The following is a 12,994-nucleotide window of genomic DNA, read 5'->3' on the forward strand; positions in this document are numbered from 1 at the left end:
CCTGGCTGAGAAGGCTCTTCTTCGGTTTAGCAGTCAGGATACTATGAAGTCCTCCATATCACTTTCAACTTGACCCTAGTCATGATCATATTAATATCAACTAGCCTAGCTTATTACTGGCTGTTCTTCTTTTTAACCTTACCACACCCAACTCTTCTGTGATCTGCTTTGAAATAAGTTCTGTAGTTGGTTCAGTGACAGTTACACACTATTCTCCCAACATCCTCCAGGGTAAGTGGGGACAGATGCTAAAAAGTCCATGTTTTGAGTAAGAAAATTGAATCCGAGAGCTGCAAATATTCAAAATGCAGGAAAAGAAACAAATTTCTTGAAAGTAACATTGTATTTCAGAGAGAAACTGATAACGGTATCAACATTTTACAGAAGAAGGGCTGGCACGTTTGAAATCTAAATGAAAACGACTTAAGCTTTGCAAGGGGTATGGTAGGAAGAAAGGAGTAAATTCCCTGATCTTTAATCCAAATTAGTATGATAGATTTCTTGTTTCCTGGGACTTACACTTGGCCCTAGAGAAAGCTGCGAAGGAGTGTAGTTGCTTTGGAAGGGCCGAAGCCTCAACTCCCTTACATTTATTTCTATACTACGATGCCTGGTATCTTCATCTTCTTTCTACTTGCGTCTCCATAAAATTTTATTTGCAAGAAAGAACCAAAGATATGAATACACCTATTTCTGAAATGGCTTCCTATATACTAGATTAGATAATTGTTTAGTTTCGTCCCACTATGGTATTCTGATTGGATGATATTCTATGCTAGTTTTCACTTCTCAGAGGATAATGCATTAAAGTCAAAGGAATTACTATCTAAACACAGAATTTCAGGCATAGTAATTCTGGTGGAAAATGCTTTATTAAGGACAAAAGAGCCTTCCTTGCATTGTTAGAATGATGCGATGTTGATAGCCAGCTTCTTTTGCCTACTCATGAAGCCAACCTTTTCTACGTCCAGTACAACGAGACTTTATACTCAATAATTACACTTCCTTTCCCCTAGGGCTTTTGTTCCCCAGATCTAAGGAAATTGCTGGCTCACCTATCTCTGTGACATAAGAATCTAAGACAAGAGAAATTTTAAGGAACTAAGAGACTTAAAAAAAAAAAAAAAAAGCCATGGTAGTTAGAAAGCAAGATGGATCAATAGTTGTTGACTAGGCTGTGGCATCCGATGGGATGTGTAGGTTCCTATCAAGAGGTCACACAATGAGGTAAGGAGAATTTTTTAAAAGACTACAATAGTCTCCTAAAATCCCAGCTACTATAGTCAAACACTATCAGGGATTCCCAGGAATTCAACACCTTGAGGAGTCAGCTGAGTTAAATAATCAACTGTTAAATAAAAATTTTCAGAAAAGAGATGCAGATTAAGATACTGAACAATGCACATTGGGCCTACTATTACGAGTGAAAGACGTAAACCTGTAAAAATGTGCAAATCAGAAGTTCAGTAGCCAACTGATGTAGGAAAACCAGAAAGAGAAGAGACACACTCAACGGTAATCATGATGCAGAAAAAAGCAGCATTCGTTCCCGTTCCCTAACTCCTACTCCGATTCTTTGAAATTTAACTGAGAGTTTAAGGTTTATCTTCTGATAATCTCAAACTACCGTCATTTTGTTTGGTTTTGTTTCCCTGAACCAGCTGCCTACTCCCAAAAGTAATGCTTTCAGAAGAAACTGCCTAGCTCACAATGCGTTAGATATGGTTCCTTTCCCTTCCTCATTTCTTTGCTCTAGGTCTCCCAGCAGGAAAATTTATTTTTGAGGTGAAAATAAAACTAATTACATGCAAGGGGCCAAAGAAAATTGTGATAAAATTATTGAAGACTTACTCTTATCTAGATGTACTCCAAATGTGCTAGTAAATTACACTCAAGTATGAAAAAAATGCAAAAGGCATGTTCTAAAGTTCCATGTAAGGAAATTGGGTTAGGCAGTATTTCCAAACACTAACAGAACATATACGAATCAGATTCTGCTTAAAATGATAATGTAAATATGCTAAAAATAGGGACCCAAGTTACTTTTGTATTCATCTTGAGCAAAATGCCAAAGGAAGCTAAGATCCTAAAGGATAAACCGTACATTTAACGTTCTCTAATTTTTTTCCAGGTGCAGAAGCACATGACTTTCTATTGCCACGTTCCCTTTTTTTATGTGATCATGATAGAAAAAAGACAACATGAAAAAAATGTCAAGCAGAACGTAATTCATTTCATTGAGAAATGAGTGAAGCAGGCACATAGGGGGCATATTACTTTTGCAAGGGCCTTCTCCGTGATCTCGAAAGACTAATGTGAAGATTTCTTGGGAGTAAGAAGAAGAGATTTTTGAGAGCATTAAAGCTGGTAAACCAAAACAGCAACTCCACCCAAAACAGAATAAAATGGGTGGTTAAATCCGGAAATTTAGAGGTTGATCAATACTAAAACTGAACATGTACATGGCAATGAAGTCAATTTTGGGGTGCAGCCTTTGGAATCAGACTTTACAGTACATCTCGTGTTCAACAGAGTCCATTTGTTGTGATTTCCTTAGGATCAAAGCCTTCAAATCTACCTTCGAAGGGCTAGGGCATTTTTAAAATGAAGACTTTTCCATAACTAAATCCCATTAAAATGGGCCCAAGATGAACATGGCATATCCTCAAAGTTTATTCATATAGATAACCAACTAATGTGAGAGAACATACAGAAATATTCTACTTATGAAGCAATTTTCTCCCTTGGTTTCACCTGACTGGTATGTCTAGTTCTCCCATCAAGCAAAGGAGGTATTTGTTTGATGAGAAATAATACAGTAGAAAGATGATGGTGGAAAGATGGAGAAGCACAGCTGCCCTCCATGACATGACTAAAATAGTCATCATTACCCACCACAGGTACATTAACCTCAAAAGGGTGTGAACATGGATGTGTGGAAACTCAGGCTTTCACAGGGGGTCCTGTTGCACGGCCGCTAACGTTTAGAATCTATCTCAAACAACATAACTAATTCAAGAGACATTGCAAAGTGCAGTAGGTATGTTCACAGACCTTTTCTCTTTATAACACTCTCAGGTCTGTTTTGGTCCATGATTTAATAAAGCAACAGATACATGTAACGCTGAGTGAGTATCTGATACATTGAAAGATCCTGCGGCTGAGCAGGGCCTGCCCCTAACATCTTCCTACAACTCTGATGGTTATAAACAGGGCCCACATGTCAGGGGGGATACAAATTATATTTACAGCAGGTAGAATGAGGAGAAAGGTTATGTTGTTTCAGTATTTCATAAACATCTTCTCTCTCCTCCCTTCTCACTTTCCCTCATATAGGTCCTCTGGATACCAGCTGCAGAGTGACAAAGCGGAGGGGCAGTCAGCAAAGGACCCATTGTCCAAGCAGAGGCCTTCTGATCCAGTGGGGGAGAAAAACAAGATGCTCTGACCACTATTTAAGGGGGTGACTACACAAGCTTCAGCGACCACAGATACTTGAACTGTTCTTAGTGCGTGTAAAATATCAAATTTTACTCTGTTTTACATAACATTTTATTTAATATGGTACATAACTATAAATTTTACATAATTGTTCATAGGTTTTTCACATTAGACATTATGTGGAAAACCGCTATTTTACATAAATGACCATAGGCGCTTTTCCACATAAGACATTTTTCTATGTGTCAATGAATAATCACAGTGCTATATAAAATGGGACTAGAAAACGTATACAATCATATGCTAAATAAAAAAAAAAGTCAGCCCTTGCATTATTCTTAAAACAATAATATCTGACAGTGAGAACGTACAAACAAAACATGGAGTTGTAGCTCTAATATTTAAGGCCAGATAATTAAGAATCTCCAGACAGTGGCCAAAAATATCCAGATAATTAAGCCCAAAGACTTACGGGGGGAAGGTAGTTGGTGTGATAGTTAAAGGAAGGGGCATTGCAGAAATGTTCTTAGGGTCATTTCTTTATGTGTATGTATCCTGCGTCTCTCTAATGCCAATGAGTCATTAAGACACAGAACCAGATGGGCTGGCAGTGGCCAAGGGGCCATTTGATATCACTGTTATCATGTCTCCAGAGCTAAACATTAAAATGGGGATATCTTCGTAAGATGACATGGCAAGTTTGGTTTTTACAAGAGAAGAATAAAATTGAAAAGTCTGAAATTTATGTAAAAGTCCAATTTGTGCAAATGAAGAAAGCTCTCCTATGTGTTTTGAAAACTTTCTAGAAATATGTAATTATTTCATTCTAGATAAGTCTCTTTAGAATGTGAAAATTTCTTTTTTTAAAGGAAAAAAATAACTGTTGATTTGAAAAATAAAACTTGCTTTAAGGAAGAAATTGTAAGATAATTTTTTTTCCTATTTTGGATAACATATAACTTTCACATAACATATAAAACATTTAACATTTGTTATGTGTGGCTTTGTGACTGCCTAGCACGCTATATTCAATTTTTTCAACCTAACATAACTGGATACCTATACTTATTCACAAAATCAAAACTGCACAAATTATGTTTCTCTTAATGAACACAGAATTGGATTCATTATCTCAGGTCGCCTCAAACAGCTTTACAACTTTGTTTTGATTTAATTATATACTTTGGCTGGGGTGGGGGTGTGAGTAAAAAGGGCCTGGAGTAATAGCAATACATTTCTAAGGTTGTAAATTTATTTAAATAATAAGCAGCCATGGATGCTACAAATATCAGCATCTTAGAGCAATGCTGAGTTACAAATGATCCCAGAAGTCATATTGTTAGTAGTTGAACTTGAAACATAAGCATTATTACCTGCTATTGTGATGTAGATGAAGGCTGTTAACTTTTGAACTGGCTAGCACTTTTGGGGGAAACAAGCAAACAAACAAAAACCAACAACAACGACAACAAAAACATGTTCCTTGGAAAAGAACAAATTAAGATACCAATTTAGTGCTTCACTTCCTTAATATATACACCAAATCAGTATTGCAATAGACGTATAAAAGGCGTTATTTCTAAGACATAAAGACTTAATGATATAAATAATGAATATATTTCTAAGACACTGCTATGACCTACCTCAGTTTTACTTTTCTGCATATGCTCAGGTTCACTTACTTCCGGGTTATTAACTATAGCCAAGAAAACATATATATTTCAAATAACTTAATGGCTTCACTTACTGAAAGGAAAAGAGATCCGAATGGACCCTGATCTTGGTGACATATGATTGGCGGCCTAATACTACCAATGAATTAGACTGATTCTTCTTGAAATGACTTACTGTTTGAATTTTGCGGGAATCCGGGCAAGGAAGATGGACCGTTCATCCCAGGGAGAAGGACTGGAGGAAGGCCGGGGAGGCCTGGGTAGGCCGCTGGCAGGCTAATGCCATGGAGGGAGCTGCTGTCCATCACACTGGGCTGCTGGACCGCCAGGCCCAGCACATCTGAAGCTTTCTTTATGCGATCGAGTTCTTGCTGTGCCATGAGCTGCCGAACGGTGGTGGGAGCCAAGTAATCTTTCTCCCGGTCCAGCTGACTCCCAACGGTCTCCCTCACTTTTGAAATGTGCTGTTTGGAGAAAATGTGGTCTCTGATGGACAGACGGGCAGAGTACTTCACCCCGCACAGGGTGCACTCCGGTTTGGTGCCTTCTGTCCCACTTTGATTGATCATGAAAGGCTTCCCAATGTTAATTTTGAATTTCTTCTCTTTGGCCCTTGCATTTTGGAACCACACCTGGACCACGCGTTTGGGCAGACCGATCTCATTCCCTAGCATCTCACACTCTTGCATGGTCGGAGTTCGGTAGTCGCTGAAGCACGCCTTGAGCACCTTCAGTTGAAGATTGCTCATTTGGGTTCGGAAACGCTTGTGACCTGGCCGGTCGTTATTTTTGGATTTAAAAGGATTGCCGGATCCAAACGGGTTTGGTGAGCTCGGGTCGGCGATGCTGGACGTTTCACTGCGGTCGGCACTGTCGTCGGGGTCATCCGTGATATAAAAGCTTTGGTCATGCTCACCGTCTTTGTCATTGAAGTGGATGGAGGGGCTCGTGAGAGAGAAGAGGAATTTTTCATCGCAAACCTCCGTGGTGGGTGTGGTTGCTGTTTTGGGCAAAGCGTCAAGGGTTTTCTGCTCTTTAGGCGATAAAGCTGGCTTCACGTCTCCAGAGCTCCCCGTGGTGCTTTCCATTTCAGCGTTGCCCTCATCGCCGGTGGTGGCGTCACTGATCGCCGTGTTAATGGATGACGTCTCATCAAAATCAGTTTTGCTTTGATCATACCCAGCCTCGGCAGGAGGGGCATTTAAGTTCTCGACATCCTCGGGACACTCCGCTTTAAAAGAAGAAGGGCTTAACAGATTCTTCGGCGACAGCTCCGCTGTTTTACTCACAGGCGTTGACACTGTAGAAGCCAATTCATTCTCACTGGACACCAGGTCGATTTTGGTTAACGGCAAAGACGGATAATCGAAATAAATGTACTTCTGCGGGCTTTCGCCCCCATCTTCGGTGGATATCAAAGGGCTGGGGGGCAAGCTGTACCCTGCCTGCTTTCCTTCATTCCAGTGCCGAGAGCGGATGTGACTTTCCAGGGCCGATTTGGCCTTAAACAGGGCGCGGCAGAAGGGACACCGTTTATGAGACTGGGCCGGACCCACCGCCCGGAACTGGCCTTTCCTTTCCCGGGCTCGCGTGTTCTGGAACCAGACTTGCACGACTCTTTTTTTCAGCCCCACTTCCCGCGCGATGTGATCGAGCATCTTCCGGGTGGGATTCGAATCCAGCAAGTATTTTTCATAGAGTATTTCCAGTTGCTCCGGGGTGATGGTGGTTCTCAGGCGTTTGTCGCGGTGTTGGTCCTCACCGCTGTTCCCTCCCTCCTTTTCGCTGCAGTTGTTCTCTTCTTTGTCGTCCAGTTTTCTTTTCAGGGAAGCAGCGACCGTGGCGGGGGCCGCGGCGTGGGAGGAGCCGGGCTGGGGTGGCATTTGTGACAGAGAACCAGTCAGCAGCTGCCCGGTCATCAGGGGGTTATTGGGGTCGAATATCATGTAGGGCATATCCATGGGCCGTTCCAAGAACGGCGAGTGAAGGAATTGGTTCTGAGCAGCGAGGAAATGCATGTGTTGGTGTTCCTGCCAGAGGTCCAGGCTCGGGAAGGCCACCGTGCACTGGTCGCACTGGTACTGGAGTAGCTGTGGAGGTAGACTGTTCTGGAGAGAAGTCATGGAGATTTGCAGTGGACTGGACGGCACCGGGGTCTGAGAGGCCGAGGGGGGTCTTCCAATAAGTGGGGGTTGTTTGGGGGGCTGGGGCGGAGCTGCCGAGGCCTGCACCGGGTCCGAGGAGGTCGATGCTAACGGCAGGGCTGGCTTGGCGCCTTGAGAAGGGGGCGGGGGGTCACTCTGCTTTGGCTTTTCTGTGGGATAGTCAGGTTTGGGAGACGTCTTCTCAGGTTCCGGTTTGGGCGACGGGATCAGAGGGGTGCTCGTCCCAGAGCCCGAGCCCGCTGCAGGGGCAGCAGCGTTTCTGGCTGCATCCGTGGGGCCCGACGCTGTGCAGTGCTTGTACACCACCTGGTCGGTGGCGTCCATGGAGTCTTCGGTTTGGCTTTCATCTTGTGCGTCATCGTCTTCGTCCTTGTAACACTGCTTCTTCTGGTGCGTGATCAGGTCGAAGATCCGGGGGAAAACCACGCTGCACTTCTTGCACTGGTACTGCATGTTGCTGGTTCGAATGTACCGTTCGTTGGTGAGCTCCCGTTTTTCGTTATCTTTCGTCTCTGCCTGGTTCTCGTAACTCTTCCGCGCTTTCTGGCGCGCATTCTGGAACCACACCACAATCACTCGGGTGGGAAGGTTGAGGACCGTGGACAGCTGCTCGATCTCGTCGTCCTTGGGGTACGCGTTGGTGTCGAAGAAGTCTTGGAGAACCCTCAGCTGGTAGTCGGTGAAGCGGGTCCGAGAGGACCGTTTGCTGAACGAGGCGTCCGATTTGTAATGCTCCAAGGAAGAGGGCTGCGGATCCAGGCGGATGTCTTCCAAAACGGTGATGGGCGGGTTGCTGAAGTTGTAGGGCGAGTCCTTGTTTCTCTGCCGCTCCTTGAAGAGCGTGTTGCGGAACCAGTGCTTGATCACCTTCTGCGACAGGCCAGACTTCTCCGCCATTTCTTGGATCTGTTCTTCGCTCGGGGAGTTGTTGATGTCGAAATACGCCCTCAGGATTTTCAGCTGATCGTCCGTAATTCTCGTCCGTGGCCGTTTGAACTGAGAGTGCCGTAGGAAGTTGGGGTCCAGTCCGAGCTGCTGCTGGCAGAGCTGAGTGAGGTCTGCGGAGAGCGAGTCCATCTGGGGCATCTGGAGGGCCAGCTGGGGCGGCAGGGCCGGGTGCTGCACGGGCTGCATCATGATGGAAGGGAACAGGGGAAGCTCCAGGGACACCGGCAGCTGGACCTGCGGGGGAGCCGAGGGCGGAGGGGGAGGGGCGGCGGGGAGGGGAGGGGTGGTGGGGGCGGGGGCGGGGTGGGGGGCGGGGCCTGGAGAGGGGTGGACACCGTGCTTGGGATTTTCACCGGCCCCATGGACGAGGCCTGCGGAGCGGCGGGAGGCAGCGGGGGCGGCGGGGGCGGGGGCGGGGGCGTTTCCGGCGAAGACGGCGAAATGGGATACAGCTTGTCGTAGGCCTCGCGGTACTGCCGAGCAAACTTCTCTAGGGCGCCGTATGGAAAGAACTGGCCGTGCACGTGTTCCTGGTGACTCTTTAAGATAAGCACGTTGGAGAACAGTTTCCCGCAAGTCCCACATTCCAGTTTATCCGAGTTTTCGCCTTCCCCGCCTTTACCCTTCTTTTGCACCTTCTGCCTGTTTTCATTGTACTGAATGACCAGTTCAAACCCAAAGTTCTCCAGGAGCGCCTTGGCTGCGTTTCCTCTGGCCCCTGAAGCTATCCGGGGGGGTGGGAGGGACGGCTCCGACGGTTTGGGCTTCTTCGAGTCCTTGCCTTCTTTGAGTCCTTCACCTTCGCTTATAAATTCTTGCTTTGGCTTTTCTTGCTTTTCGGCAGTTTCTTCTGCCTCCTTGTAAGGTGGCATGTCCTTCATGACTGGGCAGTCGGCACTGGCCAGGTTGCTCTGGTCTTGTTTCGGTAGTTTGCTCGACTGCTGCTGCGGCTGGGGCTGCTGGGGCTGCTTTTGAGACGGCAGCGGGGCCTGTGTGGCCTGGTACTGCTGTGCTTGCTGCTGCAGTATTTGCAGTTGGGTCTGGCCAACGTGATGTTGGGTTTGAATCTGTTGCTTCAAGTCTTCGAGCAAGGACCCGGCCATGCCCGCCACGCCAGGCATACCAAACGCGGCGGAGCCCGGCAGGCCCAAGTCCGGCCCCAAGCTGAACTCTGTCCCGGGGATGTAGAATGGAAAGAGAAACTGGGGCTGCTGGAACTGGAGCAGTGCTTCTGGGGTCATCGGGAAATGAGGCAGAAAGGCTGGGTTGAGAAACTGAGGCTGGAAGAATGCAGCTTGCTGTTGTAACTCGTGCTGAAGTTGCATCTGAATTTGTGCTGGTGACTGCGGTGGGTGATGTGTAGGCTGAGCAGAGATTAATTCCGGAGTTGGCTTTTTATTTAATTCTTTGGCATCTAAGTGGATATCTTTGCTGCTTACTGCTGCTAAACTCATGGACTCCAGCATGCCTTGGCCGGGACTGCTAACGTTGGCTGCAAGGCTGTGCCCCCCGGCCACGTGGCCGCTTGGCTCCAGCTTGGCCGCCCTGGCCTTTGTCTGGTGGAGCACCGACCTCATGTGGATTTCCAAGGTGGAGCTTTGGCTGTAGGCCACGTTGCAGGTGCCGCACTTGTAGGGTTTGTTATCTGTGCTGCTGTTGGTTTCTTGAGGAACGGGGCTGGAGGCTTCCTGCAAAACCTTTTTCAACTTATGCAGATGAGAAACTGAATTATAATGGACCAAGAGAATGTTCTTCTGGGTGAACGACTCTTTACACACTGTACATTTATACGGGCGAGACGGATCGAGGAATTTTTCCATTGTAAAATTTGGCCCTTTTCTAAAAGGCAAGGTCCGCTTTGGTTCAGAGCCCATGTCATCGGGAATGGAGCTACTGTCACTCCCTATAGGACTTGCCTTTCCCTCGTGATCCACCTCATACTCTCTCTCCATCTCCTGCTCTAGGGCATGGTCATCCTGGGCCATACTTTCACTCTCTGACCAGAGCTCACCGTTCACGGGCAGCGAGCCATACAGCTGTTGAAGTTCGGCTTCACTCAGTTCGGGGTGGCCTGCTTCCAAATGTTTTTTTAAAGCCTGGAATGTACGGAAACTGCGCTGGCAGAAATTACACATCGTCGCGGCCCGAATCGCATGATACTGGGAATGTATCTGAAGCTTCTGCATCGTCTTGAAAGCCAAGCTGCAGTGGTTACAGCGGTACTTGTACACGTGGCGGTCGGAAACAGAGAGGGGCTGCCTTTTCTGCGGCTCACTTAATTGATCTTGCAGTGTGTCGGGAATTTTCATATCCTTGCTGCTATTTTTGTTCCATTCCGACGTTTCCATGGGTTCTTTCGTTGGTTTCTGCTCCTCACTCTTTATTTCCACGCTAACCTTCGAGTCATCAAGACCTGCCATACTTTTGTCGTCCATTGGACTTTCACCTGTGTGAGAGAAAGCGCAAAAGGTTCACTTTCAGGAAGGAGGCCTGCTGCTTATGTGCCAATAACTACTGTAAGTAGGAGACGCTACAAGTCTCTGCTTAATTGGTTCTTTGAAGAAACATTTAATGAGCAACTACACCATGGCAAGCATTACACTGGGCACTGGGGATACAAAGGTGAATGAAACATCACCCCTGGCCTCAAGGAATTTCAGGACAGGGAAGAAAAGGAGTCAAAGGTAATTCCAGTGTGCTGCCATCAGTGCAACACCAAGTGTTGTGCCTCTGTGTTCGGGAATTAGAATGCACAGCATAATCTTGGTCATCAGCACTTGGGTCCCCCAAGGGCAGCGACAGATAACCAGAAAACTAATCATGCGTCAAAAAATATGGCTCCCGGAATATTTATTTTCCTCAGTGCTTTTTTTTTTTTTTTTTAATCTTTCATAATCATCTTGGAGCATCACCACAAACGCAAGCCCCTGAGGTGCGTTTTCTGCAGACTGTGGTCATCAGCAGGCATACCTGAATATTTCCCAGACCCCTCAGCTGGGATGACTACAGGTGTGTCCCGCTCCGATTTTTCAGAGGTGGCCGTTGGCAGAAGCAAACTGTTTGGCATCATGACATCAGGGACAGGCACCTGTGACAACCAAAGGGGTTCATGTCAAACGTACCCCAGAAATCACAGCCTCCGTCACATCTGCAGTTTGGCAGTAGCATAACCCACTTTGATTTTGCCAACCAAAGCAGGGGCATTTTGTGGCTCCTACGGGCTATCCCTTCTAATTTCAGATAAATGCTATTGCAATGCTGTATTGTCCTTTTCTTAAAATATGGTTTTTGTAGGTCTATTTTTTTATACTGATACTCGAGAAAGTTTCAAATTCAATGTGTCCACATGACTCATTTGATTAACATTATAGAGATAAAAATAGGGTGACAAAAATACACGCTATTGAATAAGATACGCCTGTATCACACTGGTTTCTTTTCCTTAAGCAAAAGAAACAACAAATGGACCTTGAAGGGTGATCACTGTGGTTCCTACAACATAGTCAGTCAGGCAGCTTTAAGTAGTGAAGAAGAAATGGATTTCTATGGCCTCCTAACTGCAGATGTTGTGCTGCTGCCTTTGCAGGGCTCACGTCACACATGCATCAACATTTGGTGTCCTTACTGTCATGAGCAGCTTCTCCACACAGTCCGGAGACACGCTGTGCAAGTGCGTCAGATGCAGCTGGAGGTGCATCTTATTGCTGAGGACGTCCTGGCAGAGGGGACAGCAGATGACGGGCTGCACTGAGTGTTGTGACAGGACGTGCATCTGGATGCGACTTTGGTCCCTACTATTGTAGTTACAATAAGGACACTGATAGAACTGGAAAACAGTGAATAAATATGACCGCTCTTAGTTAATGAATTCTGATGACTCCGGAGCCTAGAAGCAATATGGAGGGTTCATTGCATCGCCCGTTGCCATGTTCACGTACTTTTCAACAGCGTGGAATCGGCGGGGGCTCTAAAACTACCAGGAGCCATAATACAAAGTATTACCAAAAAAAAACCAGATTTATACAGGAAAGGGCAAAAAGACACACTCACCTGTTCGTGACAGAATTTATTGTCCTCTGTTGGTTTTGATCTCTTTGTTGCAACATCTTCTTCTTTTGCCAGCAGGAGTGGCTGGGTCACCCCTGACACACTGACTTTTACTTCCTTTTCTGGTGTGATTATTCCTGATTCCCCAAAAAAGAATAGAACACGTCAATTTCAAAAGACTAACAAATACAAATGTCAAAACCAGAAAAATTACATGTCTTTCAAATTGCTCTGATTTTAATCCACTGAAACACACACACACACACACACACACACACACACACACACACACACAGAGGACACTTTTAAATAATGCTAATCTCAAAAGGCAAAAAGCACACTTCTTTGTGTCCACCGACTAAGTGGACTTTATAAATATATTTTAAAATGTACTCCTGTCTCATGTTTAGATAACCCTAGGTGACCTTGAAAGATTCATCAATAACGCTTGCTCTCTGGTGTCTCAGAATGCCTTTACCACATTAAAGCAAATCTATTCCCATTCACAAATGCTAACTTAGAACATAATTCTTTTTTACTAATGTTTAATGACCTATCTCTTGTTCAAAATGCTTGGACACCCACACGTCAAAATTCTGAGAAGAGCTAACTAGTTATAAGTCAGAAACAAAAATAATACTCTTCCATGATGAACGTAGGATTGAAAAATGAACTACATATGACGCACATATCATCTGCTGCTTTCTGTGATTTACTCTT

General features: G+C 45.5%; 1 protein-coding gene and 1 long non-coding RNA gene across 2 annotated transcripts in view; one reads left to right on the plus strand and one right to left on the minus strand.

The window, feature by feature from the left end:
* Positions 1-2,277, plus strand: part of LOC141568699 (uncharacterized) — an 11,026-nt gene extending 8,749 nt beyond the window's left edge. The window contains exon 5 of the long non-coding RNA XR_012491925.1: positions 2,132-2,277. This is a non-coding gene — a long non-coding RNA (uncharacterized LOC141568699). The remainder of the gene's footprint in view (positions 1-2,131) is intronic.
* ZFHX4 (zinc finger homeobox 4) overlaps positions 1-12,994 on the minus strand; it is a 173,668-nt gene that overhangs the window by 5,714 nt on the left and 154,960 nt on the right. The window contains 5 exon segments of the mRNA XM_074319320.1: positions 5,290-8,493; positions 8,496-10,673; positions 11,198-11,315; positions 11,853-12,053; positions 12,278-12,411. Of these exon segments, the coding sequence (XP_074175421.1) occupies positions 5,290-8,493; positions 8,496-10,673; positions 11,198-11,315; positions 11,853-12,053; positions 12,278-12,411 (5,835 nt within the window).

This window comes from Rhinolophus sinicus, linkage group LG14 (genome assembly GCF_036562045.2).
Source record: "Rhinolophus sinicus isolate RSC01 linkage group LG14, ASM3656204v1, whole genome shotgun sequence".
Lineage (NCBI taxonomy): Eukaryota > Metazoa > Chordata > Mammalia > Chiroptera > Rhinolophidae > Rhinolophus > Rhinolophus sinicus.